The 25,466-nt window shown below is 36.7% G+C and overlaps 2 protein-coding genes across 3 annotated transcripts; one reads left to right on the top strand and one right to left on the bottom strand.

Annotated features, from left to right (window-relative positions):
- The first annotated feature begins 16,104 nt into the window (after nucleotides 1-16,104).
- LOC149246987 (TMV resistance protein N-like) lies at nucleotides 16,105-21,433 on the top strand. Of its 2 annotated transcripts, XM_089458094.1 has the most exons (6): nucleotides 17,089-17,231; nucleotides 17,339-17,891; nucleotides 18,032-18,225; nucleotides 18,789-19,789; nucleotides 19,883-20,140; nucleotides 20,574-21,430. In XM_089458094.1, exons 2-6 carry the CDS (start codon nucleotides 17,602-17,604, stop codon nucleotides 21,123-21,125), a joined length of 2,295 nt encoding a protein of 764 aa, XP_089314220.1. In that variant the 5' UTR covers nucleotides 17,089-17,231; nucleotides 17,339-17,601; the 3' UTR covers nucleotides 21,126-21,430. The 2 variants fall into 2 exon arrangements, with proteins under 2 accessions (XP_089314221.1, XP_089314220.1); XM_089458095.1 differs by lacking the exon at nucleotides 19,883-20,140 and having other exon boundaries at nucleotides 16,105-17,231; nucleotides 20,574-21,433.
- LOC149246988 (uncharacterized) lies at nucleotides 16,120-17,372 on the bottom strand. The gene is made up of 3 exons (XM_089443026.1): nucleotides 17,359-17,372; nucleotides 16,955-17,241; nucleotides 16,120-16,889 (listed from the first exon to the last, which is right to left on the bottom strand). The coding sequence occupies exons 1-3, from the start codon at nucleotides 17,370-17,372 to the stop codon at nucleotides 16,120-16,122; spliced, it is 1,071 nt and encodes a 356-aa protein (XP_089299152.1).
- Nucleotides 21,434-25,466: the final 4,033 nt, after the last annotated feature.

Genomic DNA, 25,466 nt, shown 5'->3' with positions numbered 1-25,466 from the left:
TATATGCATAACCTAACTCTAAGAGAAAGAAACAATGAAAATGGAAGGGATGCATGGCATAGTAATGTGAAAATTCAAGACTCAAGGCATGTACATAGTTCCTCGTCTAGCAACCTATACCTATGCTCTTTCTCCAAGATCAACATGTGCATAAACTAAGTTATGGGTAGAAAACACCTAGAACACCTTAAAATAAAAACCTTGAAAATTAATCTTCCATACTAGAAGTATGGTAATCAAAGTGAAAACTCAATTAAAAACCTAAACATAACTAGAAAAGTAAGAAAAGAAACCCTAGAGATAAAAATTCAAATAATTCTCAATTGTGGAGTTTCTATTTTTATTGCAGATAAAACAAATCCTATAGCTAGGGTGAACTATTCACATATTTAATTGGAAAACAATACAAATACGTTCCTAAGGCATGTTTGCAATGTCTTAATGTATCTACCAATTAGTTATTGAGAAGACCTATGCCATCCTATGCTTGGCTAGAGATGTATCCCTCAAGTTGACCTCACACAAATTCTTCTTTCTTCTATCTATTCTTTTAGACTTGTATGTGTAACACTCCCTTCCAGCCCTTGCACTATCTCTGGCTATGTGAAGTGTTTCTTAGGATTTAACTTGATCTCCATGGTCTATTATAAAGATGGGGTTGCAAAAATCCTCTTTTTTCAATGTTGTCAAAACTCAAAGCAAATGCAGCCATTACATTCAACTCATGGAGATATTTATGGTGATATAAATTTTATCTTGATCTGATTCTTGGATTGAAAGTTATGCCCATTTGAAGTTTATCCAATCATATTAGGCCACATCAACATTGAGCTGCCACGTGGAATCCATGCAACACTTCAACATTAGCATGACACGTATCTACGTCATCACAATACTACCATGTGGCATTCATGTGTGGCACTACCATATCATCAAAGCATGGGTCCACATCATCATGTGTTTCTTATGTGGCATCCACATGGTCCCTATCAGATCCCCGTGGCACCAAGCACATCAAATTTTGTGAGGGCCCCACCTTACACTTCCCTATTATGTTTGGATGCATTTTCCTATTATATTTGGTTCTAAACCAATCCAGGATGTTAATAAATTATCCATTATTGACACATTGCGGACCCTCTGACCTATGAATCACTCAATTACATCTAGTGAGATATTGCTTCGCAGGAATCTGACACTGCACAAGGTGTGCACCACTCACCATCCCAAATCTCAGATTCTCCAGATGCTATGCACTAACCACAAACTCTAGTCTCGATTATGGGTCCTATGCGAGGTTGTTCCCACACAACAGGGAAAAAGGAAGTTATCCAAGATTAAGGATATCTAGTTTCTTGGGGGTTGGACAACCCTTTCCACCCCTAAATGTCCCAACCCCTAAATTAAATGCAAAACATGGACCAATAGAGTTTGGACCAATTGTAAGGGATTACTAACTTGACGAACCAAATTCCCAGATGCAGTTCATGCATGGAGAAAGGTATCCGACCCAGATACAAACTACACTTGAGAAGGTAATCTACCTACATACAGAGGAAATTGAGAAGGAGATCTAGTCCTAGATGTGATCTACTAGAAACGGTCAATATGGTCTGGAAGAGACCCATATTTATGTTGAAGCTTTTCAAAAAGGGAAATACAATGAAAGTTTGGGGAATTATAAAGGTCCCATAATACTATGGGAAACTGCCCAAAACTCCATGTTTCTCAAGGTGATGGCCAAGTCCTAAGAACCATACCTTTAGAGATACTAAACTATGTCTGGAAGAGCTCAAAGATACCGACCCAACTTTTCTTTTACAAATTCCTAGCAAATGATAGAGATGGCTTCAAAGACCATATTTCACAAGAAAGCTACAAACCAAGCTTTGAACAGTAAATATCGAGATGTCACAAATACATATAAGTATGAATGGACACATATAATTCATCATATAATTCATAAACTAAGAGACTATAAAATCTAACCAAATATTCATTTAACACAAATTGTATAACTTAAAATCATCACATGTAAAATAACCTACAATCATGGGTATGGAAATGAGTTGCCTAATTCATAATCATATAAGATAGTTGAGAACTCATAAAACAACAAATTAACTGAGTGAACCTCAGAAAATCAATCTCAATTCAAATAATTGATCCTACAATTCATGAACATGGCAACAAGAACATAGTTCTAGCAGTTCATTATCACCATGGATATAAAAGATATCTAGTCAACCATGATTAGATAGTGAGTCGAGCATTCTCTCATTAATTATACAATATTAATCATTAATCATAAGCATAATAAGGGTTATGATATCCAGTAGTATAACATGCATAACCAAGTATACTTATCTATGTGTGTTAATTTTAATGGCAAGTGAAAGAGGAACTTCCACTCTCCACCCAACCATAGCCCAAATACACAATAACCTTTCTTGCAGTTTTCCACTCCTAAGACAAATCCAGAGTCTGATGAAATACTTTCACATGGGAAGTTTACACTAGTGGTTTAGTCATTCATTGAACTTCATCAAAACCACATAGGGTTATATGAGGATCTCTATGGTCTCAAAAACATCACAAGGATTGACACCTAGGGTAACGTAGCACCAAACCTTGGTTACAATATTGACAATCAACTCTAGCACTGCCAAATTAGCTATGCCATGCCCCAGTAATGTTGATCAGGGGTTGCCATTGATGCCAACCCAAGCAGCACTAGGGTCTACCCCAATATTGCATGGGCTTTTTGACTTGACAACTTATTCCATCTTGAGTCAAGTATCTTCTAGACGGATTCTACTCATCGAGACGTTTTCGTTGATATATAGCATGCCATGTAGTTATCCATAGTTTGAGAGATATTCGTGTTTGAAGTTAGTAACCCCAGTTAGTGGGATAAAACCCCAGGGGGTTGTGACATGGCACACATCATTGGGCTATCTATCATGTCTTATGAAGCCATAACTATGTGAAAGGGCATCATGCTATTGGCACCCACTAATGGCATCCCTCCTTAATTTGAAGCCTAATTTCGTACCACATGGGAAGCAGATTCCTTTTAACATAGGGCTTAAGATAATTAATAACTATTGTTATTTTGAGTTGTCAATAATTAAAATTGTTTAATATCCTAAATTCCCTCCAATGTTCACTTGCTGAAGACCCTCTCAACCTAATACATTTCTATAAATTGTGACCCTCATATCCTCCTCATGTAAGCACTTTCAACGAACTATCTTGTGAGAAGGCCTCTATAATTTTTTGGGCCCTCATGAGCTTCTAACATAGGATCTGTTGCAAGGATTTTACGGTTTCATTGAGGTTTAGTTAGGGCACAAAATCATGATCAAGTTTGAAGGTCTATTTTGAAGCACGTTTAGAGCTTTGGATTCTAGGATTTCACTGCTTCAAACTTGTCATCGTAGAATTTTCGATTTAAATTTTTTTCTACGAAGCTTCTGAAGCTGAAATTAAAATTGTTTGAGCCAAAATCTTGATGAACTTCATGACCAAATTTCAGATCTTGTTTCACTATATTTTGGGAGATATGATCTAAGGAATTTAGGGTTTTTGAAGGCTCCTGAATTCGATATCAAATAGCTGACCTTGAGAAAATTGTCTTAAATTTATCTCCAAGCATTGGATTCAAATTTAGTAAATAATGACAGAAGGAGGACAGATTGTAGTTTTTTGGGTATTATTTTCAAGGTCAAAGGTCAAAATAGTGACACGTGGCACTTTGTACAAGTTCGCTCTACTAAACTAGTCTACAATCAAGTCATTGTGGGAGATTGGGCATAACTATTTCTTGAAGAATCCAATCTTGATCAGACGTGTGGGATTGGAAATAGGATTCATATGGATACCATAGGATGAAATTTCAGACCTTGGAAATCTGAAATTACATATATAAAACAGATTCAATATCGAGCTCCTAGAAGGCAAGAAAAAGTATGCATTAAAGGATCACCACAACAAGGACCACACATCAACAGTCAAGGGTAAGTCTTCTACAACAAGGTATGTATAATTAGTTTTGCATTTGAGTTTTGAATATCATCTATGACATGCGTTTTTGCAAGATAGCATAAGTATATTGTTTTGTAGTTGTTTGGGTCTTGCTTGTTAATGCATGTGCAGGAAGGAGAACAATTTAGGACAACTCAGACACATACTAGAAGGACGTGCAGTGCCAAAGTATCATTACTTGAAGCAAGCACAATATTACCTTAGCAGATGCAAGTGATCCAAGAAGCCGTGTGAAGTCAAGCATCAATTCTTGTCAAGAGTCAGTCTTGTAAAATATCATCATTGTAAAATTGTAAAAGAGTCATTATTGTAAAAGAGTCAATCTACCTAGAGTTAAAGAGGCATTGTTGGGAGGTATAGAAGTCATTGTTGGGATGCTATCATGCTTGGGTTGCAAGTCATAGTGATTGGGTGTTCGGTCAAGTACACGAAAATCATTGTAAATCATATTGTATCTTGGATCATTGTCACTCGTATGAGAGTCCACACTCTTGTCTCATTTCTGATCATTATAGGTGGTAGGGAGGTGCTAGGTAGGTGCATGAAGTCGCTTACAGATTGGATCCTATGAACACTTCAGGGTGGTAGGTTGGTCTAGGATGTTGGGGCATCCATTTAGTTGACTACTAAAGAAACCAGGGTGTTGGGGCGTCCTTCCAGTGGCAGCTAGAGAAGAATGCTTTTTTAAGTTGTAATTTTCATTTGAGTTGGGGCTGAATATTAAAGAATTTATTAAAAAAGCGTTCGATGGTTTTCCACCTAAAATTGTTGTGCCTACTATGTTTTATTGTTTACTGTTGTTACTAGATAAACATTAATAATAATTGAAGATTAACTAATGCTCTGAAAATATTTAAAAATGCTAATTGCTAAGGAATACTTAGCCTCCCACTCATTATTTCCAAAAATTGGTATCAGAGCATGGTTCTTTCAATAGTAGTCTAAAAACTAGAAGGAAATCATGAAATATACTAAGAATAGAGGTCCTTTGTTCAATGGAAATAACTATGCACTTTGGAGTGGAATAATGCAAGTTCATTTGCTAGCACAAGGATACGAAGTATGGGAAATCGTTGACAAGGGCTTCACACCGACCTCAGATGAACAAGGTAAGAAAAATATGGTATATGATGCAAAGGCTAAAGATCTTATTATCAATGGGTTTATCGAATCTGTCTATATTAAGGTATTGAGTTGCAAAACTGCTAAAGAGGCATGGGGAAAACTTGAAAATATATATGCAGGTGACTCAAAGGTAATAGGAGGGCATCTTCAAATTTACAGGGAAAAATTTGAGCAACTCAAAATGAAGATGAAAATATTGCTGCATATTTTTAGCTTGTCGATGAAACAACGAACACATTGGAAGGTTTGGGAGAATCCGTCGACATGAAAATTCTTGTCTAAAAGATCCTCAGAACCTTCCCAGCAAGATTCAACCCAAAGGTATCTCTCTTGGAAGATAGATCAGATCTGACCAATCTCAGCATAAATGAATTGCATGGAATTCTCATGGCATATGAAATGAGGATTGAAGAAGAGGATGGCACATATCACTTAGAAACAAAATTTTCCGCATCCAAGAAGACTAGTAAGGAAAATCAGACTTCGAAAGCGAAAACTTGCAGTTGTAAAGATGAATAGAAGGAAGAAGATGAAGAAGAATTTTCAGATAAATAATTTTCCTACTTCACATGAAAGATGATAACAAGTATGGGAAAATTAAAGGGCTAAATTCCATTGATATTTTTTGAATGTGGTGAGGTTGGGCATTTTGCAGCCAAGTGTCCTCACAAAAATGAGGTTGTTATAAAAGGAAAGAAAGGTCCTAGGAAGTTCAACAATAAAGGAAAGAAGAAATGGTTTAAGAAGAGTTTCTTCTCCAAAGAAGATAGCTCCTCATCCGATGAATGCAATAATGAGGAAAAAGAAATCAACGAAAGAGTATTGTTTATGGCCAAGCACAATAAGAAAGAGATATCTGATGAAGAAGAAAAGATGACTGAGGTTGAATTTCAAAAGGAAGTAATCAGGGTTATCAAAGAGATCAAGGCCGAGAAGAAGCATGTCAACATTGTTGAAGATGAATTAAAGACATAAAGGGAACATGCCCTAAATCTTAAAATCAAGGTTGAAAAATACAAACAAATTGAAGAATCGCTCAGGAAAGAAATAAAGGAAAGAAACAAGGAAAGAGAAGCATTGGAAGCTGAAATAGTATCTCTACGAAAGGAAGTAAAAAATGGAAAAACTCTTTAAAACTATGCTAGTAGCTCAAAGGCATTCATAGAACTCATCAACATTCTTTCATTAATTATACAATATTAATCATTAATCATAAACATAAGGGTTATGATAGCCTGTATTATAACATGCATAACCAAGTATACTTATCTATGTGTGTTAATTTGGATGAGAAGTGAAAGAGGGAGTTCCACTCTCCACCAAACCATAGACCAATTACAAGGTAACCTTTCTTGCAATTTTCCACCCCTGAGCCAAATCTAGAGTCTGATGAAATACTTGCACATGGGAAGTTTACACTAGTGGTTTAGTCATTCATTGAGCTTCATACAAACCACATAAGCTTAGACAAGGATCTTTATGGTCTCAAAAACATCACAGGGATTGACACCTAGGGTCACATAGCACCAAACCTAGGTTACAAGCTTGATAATTAGCTCTAGTGCTACCAAATTAGATATGCCACGCCCTAGTATTGTTGATTAGTGGTTTTCATTGATGTCAATCCAAGCAGCACTAGGGGATACCTCGATCTTTCATGGGCATTTTGACCTAAAAAATAATTCCATATTAAGTCAAGGATCTTCTAGATGGATTCTACTCATCAAGATGTTTTCGTTAATATATGGCACACCACATAGTTCTTCATAGTTTGATAGATATTCGTGTTTGAATTTAGTAACCCTAGTTAGTGGGATAAAACCCCAGGGGGTTGTGACATGGCACTCATCATTGGTCGTGGTCATTGAACATTGAGCATAAGGGCTATCTATCATGTCTAATGAAGCCATAAATATGTGAAAGGGCATCATACTATTGGAACCCACAAATGGCATCCCTCCTTAATTTGAAGCCTAATTTCTTACCATATGAGCAACAGATTCCTTTTAACTTACGGCTTAAGATAATTAATAACTATTGTTATTTTGAATTGTTAATAATTAAAAATGTTTAATCTCCTAAATTCCCTCCAATGTTCACTTGTTGAAGACCCTCTCAACCTAAGACATTTCTATAAATTGTGACCCTCATATCCTCCTCATGTAAGCACTTTCAATGAACTATATTGTGAGAATACCTATGTAATTTTTTGGCCCTCGTGAGCTTCTAATGCAGGATCTATTGTAGGGAGTTTAAGGTTTCGTTGAGGTCTGGTTAGGGCACAAAATTATGATCAAGTTTGAAGGTCTATTTTGAAGCAAGTTTAGAGATTTGGATTCTAGGATTTCGCTGCTTCAGACATGTCATTATAGAATTTTCGATTTAAATTTTTGCTATGAAGCTTCAGAAGTTGAAATTTAAACCAATTTGAGCCTAAATCTTGATGAACCTTGTGATTGAATTTTAGATCTTTGTTTGCTATATTTTCAGAGATATAATATGAGGAAGTTAGGGTTTTTGCAGGTCCCAAATTGCTTATCAAATAGGTGACCTTGAGAAAATCATCATAACTTTCTCTTTGAGCATTCAAATTTTGTAAATAGTGGTAGAAAGAGGATAGATTGTATTTTGTTTGGTATTTTTTCAAGGCTGAAGTTCGAAACAATGACATGTGGAACTTCATACAAATTCGCTCTACTAAACTAGTCTACAATCCTGTCATCATGGGAGATTGTGCATAAATCTTTCTTGAAGAATCCAATCTCGATAAGACCCATGGGGCTAGAAAGAGGACTCAGAGGAATACCACATGAGAAAATTTCAGACCTTGGAGATCTGAAATTACATATATACAACAGATTCAATATCGAGCTCATAGAAGGCAAGAAAAAGTATGCATTCAAGGATCACTACAGCAAGGACCACACATCAACAATCAAGGGTAAGTCTACTACAACAAGTTAGTTATAATTAGCGTTTGCATTTGAATTTTGAATATCATTTTTGACATGCGTATTTGCAAGACAGTGTAAGTATATTGTTTGTTAGTTGTTTGGGTCCTACTTGTTAATGCATGTGCCGGAATGAGAACACTTTAGGACAACTCAGACACATACTAGAAGGATGTACAACGCCAAAGTACCATTAATTGAAGCAAGAACGATAGTACCTTAGAAGCTGTAAGTGATCCAAGAAACCATGTCAAGTCAAGCATCAATTCTTGTCAAGAGTCAATCTTGTAAAAGATCATCATTGTCAAATTGTAAAAGAGTCAACCTGCCTAGAGTTGAAGAGGAATTGTTGGGAGGTATAGGAGTCATTGTTGGGATGATGTCATGGTTGGGTTGCAGGTCATAGTGTGATTGGGTGTCTGGTGAAGTACAATAAAATCATTGTAAATCATATTGTATAGTGGATCATTGTCCCTGGTACGAGAGTACACACTCTTGTCTCATTCCTGATCATTATAGGGTGGTAGGGAGGTGCTATGTAGGTGCATGAAGTCGCTTACGAGTTGGATCTTGTGAACACTTCAGGGTGGTAGGTTGGTCTAGGATGTTGGGGCATCCTTCCAATGGGAGCTGGAGAATAATTCTTTTCGAGAATTCTAGGAAGTTGTAACTTTAGTTTCAGTTGGGGCTGGAGATTAAAGAATTTATCAAAAAAGTGTTTAGTGGTTTTTGACCTAGAGGGGGTTTTACACCTAAAATTGTTGTGCATATTGTGTTTTATTGTTTGTTATCGTTACTAGATAAACATTAATAAACGACAATAATAATTGAATATTAACTAATGCTCTGAAAATATTTAAAAATGCTACTTGCTAAGGAATACTGATTCACCCCCCACTCAGTATTTCCAACAATTGATATCAGAGCATGGTTCCTTCGATAGAAGTCTAACAACTGGAAGGAGATCATTGAATATACTAAGAATATAGTTCCTTTGTTCAATGGAAATAACTATGCAGTTTGGAGTGGAAGAATACAGGTTTGTTTGCTGGCACAAGGATACGAAGTATGGGAAATCGTTGACAAGGACTTCACACTAAACTCAGATGAACAAGGTAAGAAAAATATGGTATATGATGCAAAGGCTAAATATCTTATTATCAGTGGGCTTATCGAATTTGTCTAACTTAAGGTATTGAGTTGCAAAATCGCTAAAGAGGGATGGAGTAAGATTGAAAATATATATGTAGGTGATTCAAAGGTGAAAGAAGCAAAACTTCAAATTTACAGGGAAAAATTTGAGCACCTTAAAATGAAGGAAGATGAAAATGTTGCTACATATTTTCATCTTGTCAATGAAACAAAAAACACATTGGAAGTTTTGGGAGGACCCATTGACATGAATTTTTTTTTCCGAAAGATCATCAAAACCTTACTAGCAAGATTCAACTCGAAGGTATTTGTCTTGGAAGATAGATCGGCTTTGACCAATCTTAGAAGAGATGAATTGCATGGAATTCTCATGACATATGAAATGAGGATTGAAGAAGAGGATGGTACATCTCACTTAGAAACAACATTTTCCGCATCCAAGAAGACTAGTGAGGACAAGCAGACTCTGAAAACTTGTAGTTGTAAAGATGAAGAAGAGGAAGAAGACGAAGAAGAGTTTTCAGATAAATAATTTTCCTACTTCACACAAAATATGAGAACAGGTACGGGAAAATTCAAAGGTAAACTTCCATTGATATGTTTTGATTGTGGTAAGTTTGGGCATTTTGCAGCCAAGTGTCCTCACAAAAATGAGGTTGTTATAAAAGGAAAGAAAGGTCTTAGGAATTTCAATAATAAAGGAAAGAAGAAATGGTTTAAGAGGAGTTTCTTCTCCAAAGAATATAACTCCTCATTCGATGAATAGACTGATGACGAAGAATAAATCAATGAAAGAGTATTGTTTTTGGCCAAGCTAAATAAGTGAGAGGCATTTGATGAAGAAGGAGACGAAGAAGAAGAGATGGCTGAGGTTGAATTTAAAAATGAAGTAATCAAGGTTATCAAAGAGCTCAAGGCTGAGAAGAAGCATGTCAACACTCTTGAAGACGAATTAAAGAAATAAAGGGAACATGTCCTAGATCTTAAAATCAAGGTTGAAAAATACAAACAAATTGAAGAATCGCTCAGGAAAGAATTAAAGGAAAGCAACAAGGAAAGAGAAGCATTGGAAGATGAAATAGTCTCTCTACGAAAGGAAGTAAATAATGGAAAAACTCTTCAAAACTACGCTAGTAGCTTAAAGGCATTAGAAGAATTAATTGTTGGGTTGTGTTATATTCTTTCCACGACTAGCCCATGTAGTTAATCGGAGGGTTATAGGGGGGGCAGAGCCCCCCCTTTCGTTGTGTCGATTGCGTAGCGGGGGGGTCACAGGGGGTTTGAGTGGTGCAGGTAACCCCACTCTATGGGGTTCGAGGTAGTGCCCCGGAAAATTTTGGTTTTGGACCCTATGTTAGGTTGGGCGGACCTAGCTATGGTTTTGTGCATGATTTTCACACATGGTTTTGGACGCGATGGTTTTCGGTCCATGGTTTTGGGCGCGATGGTTTTCGGTCCATGGTATTGGATGCTTTGGCATGTATAAATATGTATTGTAACATTGAAAGGAACATAATGAAAAATCAAGCTGGTAGTCCTGGTTTTGGGATCCAGGGGAAAATATCTGTGTATATTTGTTTTATGTGTTATGCTCTCGCATTGTTTATTTTATGTGTTTTAAAATTCGTATGCAGGTAATTTTTGTACGGGGTTAAAACCTACATTTGGTATTGGAGTTGTTTTGGCTTCAAGGGGACGCCTTTGTTGTTGAGGGGTTTCGCTCGGGCCTGTGGTAGACCTTGTTTAGTGGGAGATCTGCGAGATCGATTCTGGTAGTGAAAGAAAATGGCAAGCAGTGGAAAGATAGAGATCGAGAAATTTAATGGTCAGAGTTTTGAGTTGTGGAAACTCAAGATGGAGGATCTGTTGGTGGATAAGTTAGTTAGCATATGTTGATATTAAAATTTCAAATGAAGATAAGTGCATGAGTTTGTTGTGTTCTCTACCAGATTCGTGGGATAGTCTGGATATTGCAATAGGTAGCAATGCAACTGCCTTGCAGTTTGATGAAATAGTCTCATCCTTGCTAACGGAGGAGATGAGACAGAAAACTATGGAGAGCCAGAATGGTGATGCCTTGTCTGTACAAGGATGGTCCCAGAACAGAAACAAAAATAAGTCATCGAGTGGGAGATCTAAATCTAGAGGGAGATATAAATCTCCAGGAAAACCTATAAAGGTGGTGTGCTAGAAATGTGGAAAGGAAGGGCACTACAAAAGGGATTGTAAATCTAAAGCACCTGATAAAGGAAAGGGATATGATGATGCTCCTTTTGCAGAGGCAAAAACCACCTTAGATGAAGGTGGGGATGTGTACTTGGCTTCTTCAAGTACACATGTAGATCATGAGGCATGGTTTATTGACTCAGGTGCATCCTTTCACTTCACTCCCCATAGAGAGTGGTTCTGCGAGTATGAGAAATACGATGGTGGCGATGTCTTCTTAGGGGATGATAGGAAGGCTAGAATCATTGGTCACGGAAAAGTAAAGTTGAATTTACAAGGTGGAAGGGTTAGAACACTTCCGGGTGTTCTGCATATTCCTGCATTGGCCAGAAATTTGATTTTTGTAAGCAAGTTGGATGATGCAGGTGTAAAAACAATGTTCGAGAAGGATACCTACAAGATGGTTCAGGAAGCACTAGTATTGATGCGGGGATTTCGGATTGGAACTCTATACAAGCTGCAAGGTAGCACGGTTGTTGATGGGTGCAACAGTTTTGTGGTTCCTGAAAGTGGAGCAGAAAATCTAGTGGTCTCTGGAGAGAAGACCATGCTGTGGCATCAAAGGCTTAGACATATTGGAGAGAAGGGCCTTCAAATACTTCATGGTAAAGGTATGGTATAAGGTATGAGTAATAGATCTCTGGATTTTGATTTCTGTGAAAATTGTGTGTATGGGAAGCAGAATCAGGTGAGTTTCCCCTCTGGTGGTAAGAGGGTGAAACAGATATTAGAGCTTGTGCACCTGTGAAGGTTCCATCACTGGGTAAGTCTGTGTACTATGTATCATTTATAGATGACTTCTCAAGAAATACATGGATATATTTCCTTAAGAAGAAATCTGAAGTCTTTGACAGGTTTAAAGAATTTAAGGCTCTCATGGAAAACCAGACAGAGAAGAAGATAAAGGTGTTGAGGACAGATAACGGTGGAGTGTTTTGCAGTAAGGAATTTGAAGAATTATGTAAGAAGTGTGGTATAGCATGGCAAAAGACTACTCCATATACACCTCATCAAAATGGAGTTGCAGAAAGAATGAACAAGACATTGTGTTATATACCTAGGGGGGATAATATGGGGTACCAAGGGAGGTACCCAAGGTAATAATGTAATAATGGGATGGGCCATAGTAATAAATAAGGTGGTTAACCCATATCATGTAAGGGACCACAAGTAGTTAGTAATAAGGTAATGGGCCCATGGTATAAGTTGATGGTATGAGGAAACCATGGTAATGACCCATGGTATTGTATGTATGAGGCCTATATAGAGGCTAGAGACTCCATGTCAGGATAGTCAAGGAATATTGTATGAACAGGCATATGGCTTGTGGAGTGTTCTCCTTCCTTAAGGAGTGAATGTATGGTGTTGCCCTACCTTAAGGGTTTGATAATAAAGAAGAATTTCTATCTATTTCTATCTTGTTATTCTTGGGTTATTTCTATTATCATAATATCTTTGGGTTAGATCTACAACAAGTGGTATCAGAGCTACAACAAGTGATCTATAGTATTTCTGGGTTAGATTTATAACAAGTGGTATAACAAAGGTCTGCAAGCTTTATAATCCAATTACCAAGAAGTTTGTTTTAAGAAGACATGTTAAACTTTTTGAAAATAAATCGTGGTCTGGTCATATTGATGAAGCTTCAAATTAGAATTTTTATCCACCACAGCCACCAAGATTGCATGTTCAAGAAGATCCATACCATTCTAAAAATGGTACAGCTTCAAGCAGTGAATCCACTAATGATTCAATGTCTTCAGAAGAGAGTCAGAAAACAAGAAGCATCAGATAAATATATGAGCAGGAACATGAGTTTGACCAACAAAATATGTTTTCATTTCTTTCATCTCAACCAACCCATTTTGAAGAAGCAATTAAAGAAAAGCACTGGGTTGATGCAATGAACCAAGAAATTGCTACCATAGAGAAGAACCGGACTTGGGAATTAGTTGATCTCCCAAGATACAAAACCAGAATTGGTGTAAAATTTGTATACAAGACCAAGCTGAATGGAAAATGAGAGATTGAGAAACATAAGGCAAGGTTGGTTTCCAAAGGATTCTCAACAGTTTGGTGTCGACTATGGTGAAACCTTTTCTCTAGTGGCAAGGTTAGACACTGTCAGAACCATTTTATCCACATCAACTCAACACAAATGGAAATTCTATTAGTTTGATGTAAAATTTGTCTTCCTTAATGGTATATTGTAGGAATAATTTTATGTAGAGAAGCCTCCTGGTTTTGAAGTTCTAGGACATGCGCATAAGGTATACAAACTGAAAAAAGATTTGTATGGTTTGAAACAAGCCCCAGGAGCTTGGTACAGTTGTATAGACACATATCTCATGAAAAGTGGATTTTGCAGAAGCAACCATGAGCCAACTTTGTATACCAAAACTCATGAAGGTAAAATTCTTATTGTATGTCTTTACATAGATGATCTCCTTTATATGGGAAATATGATGTTAGAATATTTCAAAGCAGCAATGCAAATAAAGTTTGATATGACTGATCTAGGAGTCATGAAATACTTCTTAGGCATTAAAATTCACCAATTTGCTAATGGAATTTTTGTTGGTCAACAAAAATATGCCACTAACATCATCCAAAAGTTTAGAATGACCAATTGTAAACCAGCTAATACACCAATTTCTCAAGACACCAAACTAAGCAAAGAAGATATAACACCACCAGTTGATCCCACATTGTATAAAAGTCTAGATGGTAGTTTGATGTATCTCACTGCAACTGCACCTGATACCATGTTTGCAGCGAGTTTTGCCTCCAGGTTTATGCAATCACCAAAAATTTCTCATTGGAAGGTTTCAAAAAGGATCTTAAGGTATACTGCAGGGACGATACACTATGGTTTGTTCTATACACATTCTGAAAATTGTTCAGTTTCAGGTTATACAGATAGCGATTATGCATGTAGTTTAGATGATCGCAAAAGCACCTGAGGGTATGTTTTTCATCTTGGAACCAATTTGATTTCATGGGCATTCAAGAAATAGTCAATCATTTCAATATCTGTTGCAAAGGAAGAATATGTAGCAACAAATTCAGCAGCTTGTCAAGTAGTGTGTTTGATAAGAGTATTGAAAGATATTTCAAATGTTCAGAAGGAGGAAACTCCTATTTATCTTGACAACAGTTCAACAATTTCTTTATCAAAAAATAATGTTTTCCACAAAAAGAGCAAGCACATTGACACGTGTTTTCATTTCTTCCCTGAGCTTGTCAATGATGGGGACATAGTACTTGCTTTTTGTGGTTTGAAAGATTAGCTTGTGGATATTTTCACAAAACCATAGGGAAAGAATGTTATTTGAATTTCAAAAAAAACAATTAGGCATTGTAAGTGTCTCTACATGTAACATTTGATATTAGGAGGAGCTCTTGAGATATTAATCTCATTGTCTGCCATGTGTCATCACATTTGATTGGGTTGTTTGATAGGTGTCATAGACAGAGCAATTCAATTTTACTTTGGTTCTACTCCATAGGTGTCGAGTTCTAATCCATTCATTTATTATTCATGTTTTCAATATAATCTATTTAGCTAAAAAGAATAATCTCTACTCCAACTTTAGTTTTTCATTCTATATCCTGAATTTTGTTAAAAAAATAAAAAATAAATAAAATACAAAAACTTAAAACATAAAATGCATAGATTTCTTCGCTTGTAAATCATGGATCTCTTAGCTCTTTGCGCCCACCCACTAACTTAAAAACTTTTGACCCTTTGAACCATTTGGATGAAAGCGTAAATCTAATTATCAACATTTTTCTTAAGAAAACTTTTGACGTTTAAAATGAAATTATGCTATAGGCATGGAGTTGTGCAGCTAAGAAAGCCCACCGACTTTGTTTTTTAAAGTTGAATAGATCTACAGAATCTCAGTGATGGTATGTGTGTGTGAATATAAAAGGGAACTTCATATTAAAAAGGTTAGGTAAGATTTTGTATTTTTCTATTGAGATGGCATATATATTTTGACCTGGGATCTGTGTGTGAATATCAAAGGGAACTTAATATGGAAAACGTTAGATAAGATTTTGTATTTTTCTATGGAGATGGCATATTTAGAATAGATTTTCACGTTAATATTAAAAAAAGATCTACTGACTTAAAAACTTTTGACTCATTTGGATGAGAGCGTAAATCTAATTACTAATATTTTTTTTAAGAAAACTTTTGACTCATTTGGATGAGAGCGTAAATCTAATTACTAATATTTTTCTTAAGAAAACTTTTGACTCATTTGGATGAGAGCGTAAATCTAATTACTAATATTTTTCTTAAGAAAACTTTTGACCTTTGAAACAAAATTATGTGATAGGCATGGAGTTGTGCAGCTAAGAAAGCCCACCGACTCTGTTCTTTTAAGTTGAATAACACGGTATTAATGTGATCTAAAGAGTCTGAGTGAGGGTATATATTTTGATCTGGTATAGAAAATATTTGAAAACAAATCTGAGATCCTTTTAACCCATTAAGCTGGCAGATACACAGGAAAGTTCTTAGGAATCTGAGGAGGAAATCGCCTTTCAGCTCCCATGAGGAGTTGTTGGTGTTATATAATCTAGAGCCATTATATCATTCAAGTGGAGTTTATAATTTGAGAAACTGAGCAGACCACAGCACATCAATGGATAAGACTTCGTCAGCATCAAAGGCAGAAAGCTCTTCAGCTGGGCGGGGCAATCGTGAAGACAAAGCTCGTTCTGCCAGTGGACATAAGGGTAAAGATGACACTAAGGCTCCCCAGCCTTCTAAGGGTAAAGATGACAATAAGGCTCCCCAGCCTTCTTCTACGAGTGGACACCCTCCTGTTAAGGGTAAGGGTAAAGATGGAAATAAGGCTCCCCAGCTGCCTTCTACTAAAGATGACAACAAGGCTCCCCAGCCGCCTTCTACGAGTGGACATCCTCCTGTTAAGGGTAAGGGTAAAGATGGAAATAAGGCTCCCCAGCAGCCTTCTACTAAAGATGACAATAAGGCTCCCCAGCCACCTTCTACGAGTGGACACCCTCCTGGTAAGGGTAAGGGTAAAGATGGAAATAAGGCTCCCCAGCCGCCTTCTACTAAAGATGACAATAAGGCTCCCCAACCGCCTTCTACGAGTGGACACCCTCCTGCTAAGGGTAAGGGCAAAGATGGAAATAAGGCTTCCCAGCCTTCTTCTACTAAAGATGACAATAAGGCTCCCCAGCAGCCTTCTACGAGTGGACACCCTCTTGTTAAGGGTAAGGGTAAAGATGGAAATAAGGCTCCCAAGCCTTCTTCTACTAAAGATGACAATAAGGCTCCCCAGCCGCCCTCTAGAGTGGACTCCCTCCTGTTAAGGGTAAGGGTAAAGATGGAACTAAGGCTCCCCAGCCGCCCTCTACGAATGGACACCCTCCTGTTAAGAGCAAGGGTAAAGATGGAAATAAGGCTCCCAGCCTTCTACTAAAGATGACAATAAGGCTCCCCAGCCGCCTTCTACGAGTGGACACCCTCCTGCTAAGGGTAAGGGTAAAGATGGAAATAAGGCTCCCCAGCCGCCTTCTATTGTTGATAATACCAACGATTGTGCCGCTCGGACCGAAGAGGATTCCCTTCCCAGTCTCATTAAGAGAATATTGGAAAAGGCTATGTCTGAAGCAGGTGTCAAAGAAATTACGGTTGAGTTTCTGGATGGCCAAATCGAGCACATATCGCAGCAGATACAACGCATAAAGGTATTTCCAGCTATATATATTTGTTAACTACTTGTGATTTAATTTCTGATCCTATTCTTTCTAACTCTAACGTTCGAGAGTCGATGTTCCGTTCATTTATATTCCAGAATCCACAAAAGCCTGATGCCAATCCAAATTCATTGGTCTTGAAAATTAATAAGTCCTTCTCCGAGAGGATGACGCCTTTGGCTCCAAAGTCTAGCTGGGTGCGTATTACAGCTCCACTAAAATTACTCACTTTCAAATATTTTCTTACTGGCTAGGATGGATAAGTTCGTGTGAAATATTACTAACTTTATGTATATTCTTTAAACGGTGCGGTGTCTAGAAATGGCCTCACAAGCTTCCTGAAATTGGTCAAATAAGGACAATGGCTATTCAGCTCTTGGAAATACTCGGGAACTCACAACCGTCGTATTTTGCCGGTCTTCTAATTATCGCACACGTTTTGCGAAGATTTGATGCGGTTTCTCAGAATCGTGATGAGTGCTTGGAAGTTATAAAAGAAATAAACATGTTGGCCAAATTTGTGATTAGCCTGAAAAGTAAATTCTCTCGACCAAATAAAGGAATGGCGGGGATAATCCAAGAATCGAGACAACTCATCCTGCACGGCTCCATTTTGTGTTGTACTATCCTGGAGTCTTCCATGATTTCCAGGTGAGTATATTCTAAATATTTCATATCTCCCACTTGCTACATGGATGGCATCTACTTTATATATATATATATACACCAGGATAACATTATCAAAGCAGATTGTTCAAAGAGAGATAAGATTTCAAGTAATTAACTTACAGGTTATTCAAAGCGTCAGCAAACAAGGATCAGTTGGCTAAGCTTAAAGGAGAAGTGGTTCGTGCTTACAATCAACTAAAGGGGGAATTGTCTGCTGAAACTCTAAAAGACGTAAAGTACCTGGCCGATAGAAAACGTGTCAGATGGCCTCAGGATATGCAAGATATGATGCAAGATCTCTATCCCTACCACGCGGGTAAGCTATCATAATCAGGCTGGAGCTAACCAGCTTGTCATAGGGCATTAAATGCTCAGTTATATGCAGGCTGGATAACCCGATAACACGTGCACATCTATTTCTTATTTATCTAGTCTACGCGCACACCCATTTCTTTTCTTATTTATCTAGTCTACGCGCATACCCATTTCTTATTTATCTAGTCTCCGCAGGGGAGTGTTATCGGGTTATCCAGCCTGCATATAACCGGGCATTTAATGCCCTATGGTAGGCGGAAATTCCTATTTCTTACCCTATAGGAATTTTAATGCGGCCTGACATGGGGCCGCATTAAGGCGATACAACACGTCGCTAAGTGATGAGAGAGAAAAATCACTTAACGGGGTGTTGTATCGCCTTAATGCGACCCCATGTCAGGCCGCATTAAAATTCCTATAGGGTAACAAATAGGAATCGCCTATAATAGGCTGGTTAGCTCTTGCCAATCATCATAATCATATTTAGTGAAATTAAGTAATTGTTTTCTCCAAATATCTAGATCTTATATGATGTGATTTTTAAATGCATTGATATTATTGCAGTCGGCATTGATGTGCAATTGAACAAAGTTATTGAACTCCTTGAATGGAAAAGTGAAACGAAGACAGTAGCAGTTATCGTGCATGGCATTCCTGGAATGGGTAAAACTACTTTGGCTGATGCTGTCTTTTCAACAATTTTCCAACAGAACTATACTTCCACAAATATTTGTAAATATTCCAAAATCAGACTCTGTGAGGATAAAGAGTCATCATTGTCTACTATCACAACCTTGCAAAAAACCATTAGAGATTATCTAGTGGATCATGATGACCAGAGATCAGCACATATCAGCACCTTTGAGGATGGACAGCGACAAATTGGAAATATCTTAAAGAAAAAGTCTGTTTTCCTATGTATCGACAATGTTTTGAATAAGGAACGTCTTGACCAACTTTTGCCCTTACGGTCCACTTTGGACCAGGCAAAGAAACTGAGGTTACTCATCACTGCACATGACAAAGGTATTAGTACTGTTTTAGGACGCAACATGTCGTGTAAATTCCATGAGGTGCTGCCTAGTTCCTCTTCACAAGCAGAGAAAATTCTAAAAAAGCATATGGATACACAAAAGTTAGATAAGAGGCTAGTGGATGACATAGTACAAACATCTGGCGGAGTTCCGTTAATATTGAGAGTAATAGGACAATTTGTTGGAGCAGAAGAGGACAAGCAGAGAGCTTGGGGCATATTCAGAGATGAGCGTGAAAATTGGGGTGGTGAAATATTCGATAGACTAGACATCGCATACAAACATCTGCCAGACGATTTAAAAGATCCATTTCTGGATATCTGCTCATTTTTCAATGATGGATGTTACTGGGAGGCAGTGGAGGATATTGTGGGAATTTCTATACTGGACATGCTACAAAAGAGGGGGCTCTTGACTAAAGACCGCAACTCTACAGTAACCATCCACGGCGTCATCTTGAGAATAGGTCTTCAGAGGTCAAAGGGATCGAGGATCATGGATGCAAATGAAATTTCACAGTTAGATGGGAAGGTACATAATTAGTTCATAAACTACATAATGGATTTATTATCTATATTTCCTTCTTAACTATAAAATGAATGTTCACTAATGGTAGCCATGCAGGGCATAAAAGGTCTCTGGTTCACAACAAACCGAGGCCGGGAGCCTATACCGGCCAAAAAACTAGATCAAGTAGCGAGGTCTTTAAAAATTCTTGCATTGCAGAATTTAAAAGTGGAAGGCGATTATAATAAAAATTTCCTCGAGTTGATATACTTGGATGCAGGCGTGAACCCTCTTCCATCTAATGTGTCAGCATTTAAAAAGCTGACTTACTTAAGTTACTCACCTCAGAAACCGGAGGATTTGAATTTATCAGAGGCAAGTTGGTTTCATATTTTAATTTTCTTTTGATCATTTTTAAACAATAAATGGGTAACTTTGTGAGGGCGGTTTCTATTTCGTATCTGATAAGATAGTAAATGCCCCTCACATGGGCTGATATAACACTATAACATAATATAACATGTGCGTTCTTTTCTCTCTCATCACCCAGCGGCCTGTTATATGGTGTTATATCAGTCCCATGTCATGTCAGGGGCATTTACTATGCTGCACGGACTATGTTGCGGCGCGTTCTCTCTCATCACCCTGTGACTTGTTATATGGTGTTATATCAACCCCATGTCAGGAGCATTTACTATCCTATAAGATACGAAATAAGAACCGCCCTTCCTGAGGGTCCTTTTTTTTTAATCCCTGGGGGATAGCCCTAAGTGTCCTTTTTGAACATTCCAACCTTCCACTGTTGCAGATGCCGTCCACAATGAAACGATTAAAATTGAAAGGAAAGTTGTATTCCGATAAATTCAGAAGCTGTTCACTGCGTCTTCACGGCCTCCAAAATTTGAGAGTCCTGAAATTGTTCGAATTTAAACACTTGACAATACTCCCCGAAGGGTTTTCTTCCCTTAAATGTCTGCGAGAGTTGAAAATAATTGATTGTGACGGTTTCGAAGAATTACCCACAGATTTGGGTGACTTAAATCAGATGTCAACCCTCGTTATTAGTAAGTGCCCCAAGCTACGGAAGTTACCGGAATCAATCTCAAAGCTTTCTTCATTGAGATGGCTATACCTAAGTTCGTGTAAGAAGCTTGAGGACTTGAGCAAGGACTTTCATAGGCTTCCAAAGTTGCAATATCTGGACTTGAGTTCGTGTCCGATGTTACAAGGACAATGTATGGATATGATAAAGGCGGTGAAGACCCTTAAAGTGGTGGACATCAGAAAAAGCCAAAAGCTGCTTCAGAAATGGCAGGGACTTACAGATCCGCCAACGACTTTCTCATGTAAAATGAAATAAGGTTTAATTATATACATCTCCTTCGATTCAGAAGAGGAAAATCACATGATGATCACTGGGGAGAGAAAGTGCACTAAATCTAGCTGTGTTGTGCTTAGTTTTTAGATAGTCCGTCTTTTTTCTGTTCTTATATGCATTTAGATATAGTTGCAGTCTTTTTTCTGTCAATGTGTTCCATGCATATGGACATATAGTTGTAACCAGAAATTTGAAAGGCCGTCTCATGTTAGCCTTCAAATTTTCTGCCCACTCTATATATTTTAGGAATATGAAAAAGTTAGTTAGATGTATCTTTCTAGCAGTGTTTAAACACATTTTGTGTATTATGGTGGGTTGAAATGAGTGGTCAAAATTTACGTTTTGTGAATTAGGGTGTTGAAAATAATGGAAATTCCATTAAGATTATGATAAAATTTGATAGAAATATTTGAGCTGTTAAAATTTAAGATTTTTCACTATTAAAAAAACCTTTCAACCACTTAAACAATCTAATTTTTTAATATTTTTTTACAAATTCCCGTCTTTGTGGTGTCAATAAACCAAAGAGAACAAAACCCACTCCTATTTGGTTTTCTACCGATTTGCATTTACAGGTTGTTTATGGTTTGCAATGGGTATACCGCATAAAGATCAATCCACGTTTGTATGCAATTCCACCACCCACTATATGATTGTGAAGACCGATATGAGCAGCGTGCGCACTACGCACATGATTTCTTCCGCTGGAATTGCTGTGCACAGGGGCCATGGATTATACAATCTATCAATGCTGCATTGTTTACAAACTTACAGAAACCAACGCCTTAGAAATGAAGTTTCAGCAAAGGTTTTCTACTGGTTCCCAATGCGCACTTAATGAAATGCATTATACAGAAGAAATATGCATTTTGACGCTATTGAAATGCATTATACAGATGAAATATGTCATCTAAAATAACCGTCTAATTTATAATATAAAAATGTTATTTTATCATAATAATTTAAGATTATAAAATAAATTTATATGAAAAACTTGGTGGAGAGTGTTTATGGCAAAAATGTATTATTAAATTTAATTAATAATATCATTTTCTTTTCAATAATTCTTTCCACCGGGCTGATAGTGGGGTAATATTATTTTATCATAATAATTAAAGATAATAAAATAAATTTATATGAAAAACTTGGTGGAGAGAGTTTATGGCAAAAATGTATTATTAAGTTTAATTAATAATATCCATTTTTTTTCGATAATTCTTTCCACTCTGCTGATAGTGGGGTGTAAGAAGTTACTGGCAAATATATTTTATTAATTAATATAAGTGACACATTACTGCCAATAACTCTCGTATATGGGCTAACTGACAAAAATGTTAGCAAAAATGTATTATTAATTTTTTTTTTTCCAATAATTAAAAATTATAAAATAAATTTCTCTTAATTTTTATTACTACTCGATTTGGATACTTTACACATTACTACACAAAGGAGATTTTAAAACAATATTTGTGACAATTTTTGAGTAAATTGTATTTGAGATTAAAAAAAAATGTCTTAAATATGTTTAAGTGAGTGTCTCACATTATTGTTTTTATAAAGACAATATAGAACACATGTATATTGTCTCATAAGAGTCAATTCATTTTTGTCTCTCAAGAGACTATAGCTATTATTAAAGACATATTATCTCTATAGAGACAATGTGTTTAATCTCAATTATTGTTTCTCTCGACACAATAAAAATAACTCTTTAGAAACAAAATATAGAATGTGAATCATTTTGTTTTTCCAGTGCTTAATTCGTGTTAGGGCACGATGAAATTGAACCACCAACCTCATGCTTATAAGGTACGTGCTCTTCCATTAAGCTAGAGCTAATGAGCCTTAATATTGCAACAAGAATGTTGCAACTCCCAAGGCTACCAACTTTATTTGTCAACCTAGGGTTCATACAAATTTAAGAGGTGGCAGTGCTATATGCTTAGTAGATTAAGCTCTACTCAAGTTACTCTGAGGCAATAGACCAAACCAAGGTATACAAAAACCACTCTATCAATTGAATCTAGTTTTTCAAGAAAAAGATATTGCATAAAAGGAAAATTCTAATCTACTTGCAAGAATGGAATTGCTACTCGACTTTGCAAAAATGTAAAGGCTACTCTACTTGCACAAATGTAAATTTTGCATCAAAGGGAAACCTAGTCTATGCATAATAAATAACAATGCTTGAAATGGAAGCCCTAGCTTAATAAGCATAAAACAAAGAAATGTGTCCTAATCTAACTCCCATGAAGTAAAGCTCATGAAATCAACCTTCAATCACCGCATTCAAGAGAGATTATATCCTATCAACAAAGTTCATTAAGTAATAATGTAAATCACCACTGTCCTATCCAATTCATCTACCTATTTACTAACCCTGATTGCAAAAATGAATTACAGTGGTAGAAAGGTAAGTCATAAGTGATATGTGTTCTTCCTCAATCATGGTTTCAAAGCCTAAGCGTGATTATTAAGGGCTAGGAGGAAAAAAAATCAAGCTTTAAGGACAATTTTGGTCAAGTTTGGAGAGCTTCTACATAGTGCTACATGATGCTACAGGATGCTATAAGATTGCCTTGTTTTGCTACAAGATTGAATCCATGAGTATTTTGAGGGCTAAAAAGAAGATCTGAAGGCAAGAAAGGGTAATGGAAGGTAGAAAAAGGTATTATGAGGTCCTTTCGAAACTTAGTACCCCTTAGGGTCCCATCTTGAACGAGGAGAAATGCACACAATGGCCTTTAACAAACCAGAAATGAACTCTCGGTGAACAATGTTTTGAAGGAGTTGTTGAGGGGGAAAGAAAGGAGGTGGTGGCATGACGAGGAGTGCAAATGACAATACTATACCCTGCAATAAACAGTATGACTTGCAAACCACAAAAGTTACTTAATCTTTCCAAACACCTATAGCGTGTGAATAGTGCAAATTGCAGAAAATTGAAATAACAAAGAAAGGATGAGTTGAATTTTATGCAAGATCTTACTATTGTGTTAAGAGGAAATCTATCTTGTAGTCTCTACACAAGACCTGCAACCACAAGATATTATGCTTCCTATGCTTAAAGAAAACTGCTAAACCAATTACCAATTTGTAAAAAACCTAGATGCAAAAAGAAGGCTAATCAAAGATCTAACTACTATAGACAGAAAATAACTATATCTTTTAGGGTTTCCAACACAATATTCTCCAACCACACTTCCCACAAGATAGGTGATTGACATACCTACAAATTTTTTTTTTCCATAAACAATTTTTGCTAGAAAGGAAAGGAACTACTGCTGGGGAAGAAAATGCATGAATATATTACAAAAAGAGAGAGACTGGAGCCTCTGGGTTGGGTCCTAACCCAAGGGGACTCAACCCTCTAAAGAAAAATTGGATGTAGGATAAAAAAAGGCTTCTCGTTAGTATAAAACAATGCTCAAATACACGATGAAAGGAATGAAAATGACAAGTACAAATTCCTATCAACAAAAACAATTAGACTATGCACAACTCAAGCTTTTGTCTCACTTTTTTGAGTTCATCTAATAATGAATTTAGATATTATTAAATCCTTTAGACTAGGCACAACTCAGGATTTTGTCTCACTTTTCTGAGTTCATCTATGAACTTAGATATTGTTAAATCCTTTAAATCCTAAAGTCTAGAACTGAACTTGTCCCTTTGTAAGGTTGAACTTGGTTATTTCCGTGTGACAAGTTGCTTTATGAATTTGAAGGATTCTTTCACTGACCCAATGCTTTGGTTAACTCAATGTTGTGTGGTATTGAAATAGCAATATTATATATGATGATGGGTTTTTACCATCTATCTTCAATTTGATTGTTGATAGCCACATTATATATAATGATGGGCTTTTATCGTCTATCTTTAATTTGATTGCCGATTATTTTGAAATTGGATGAATATAATTGAGGTAGATAAATTAATTGTTTTGAAATATTCTAGAAATAATAACAATTTTTTTACCTGCTCTGTCATTAGTTATGAAATGTTGTGACATCATCTCTTCTACTACAACTTTATGGTTGATTACTATGTATTTTTAAGGAGTAGATTGTTGGATGCTAAACATACTTCACTATTTTTCATGATCTTAGGTATTTACCAAGATGGACAGTGGAAGGTTTATGTGGAATTACCAGCTGATTACCCATACGAACCACCAACTATCCATTTTGTGAATAAGATCTACCATCCCAACATTGATGAGATGTAAGCACCCATTCCAAACTAGCAAAATAGTCCAAGAATACGGTAGGTCAAAAGAAGGATAAACGTTAGCAAAGAAGACAACTATGGACAAATCAACCT

Source organism: Pinus tabuliformis, chromosome 7, assembly GCF_031772625.1.
Source record: "Pinus tabuliformis cultivar Carrire ecotype Pingquan chromosome 7, CPIR1, whole genome shotgun sequence".
Classification (NCBI taxonomy): domain Eukaryota; kingdom Viridiplantae; phylum Streptophyta; class Pinopsida; order Pinales; family Pinaceae; genus Pinus; species Pinus tabuliformis.
Note: the sequence above shows the minus strand (reverse complement) of the source record. Positions and strands in the feature narration are given on the sequence as shown.

Excerpts from the sequence above, each read along its gene's own strand:
- LOC149246987 (XM_089458094.1), top strand. The coding sequence starts at position 17,602 with ATGGCTATTCAGCTCTTGGAAATACTCGGGAACTCACAACCGTCGTAT. Across the intron at positions 17,892-18,031 it reads GAGTCTTCCATGATTTCCAG|GTTATTCAAAGCGTCAGCAA; the intron begins GTGAGTATATTC and ends ATTAACTTACAG. Across the intron at positions 18,226-18,788 it reads TCTCTATCCCTACCACGCGG|TCGGCATTGATGTGCAATTG; the intron begins GTAAGCTATCAT and ends ATATTATTGCAG.
- LOC149246988 (XM_089443026.1), bottom strand. Across the intron at positions 16,890-16,954 it reads TATTGTCATCTTTAGTAGAA|GGCTGGGGAGCCTTAGTTCC; the intron begins GGCTGGGAGCCT and ends TTCGTAGAGGGC.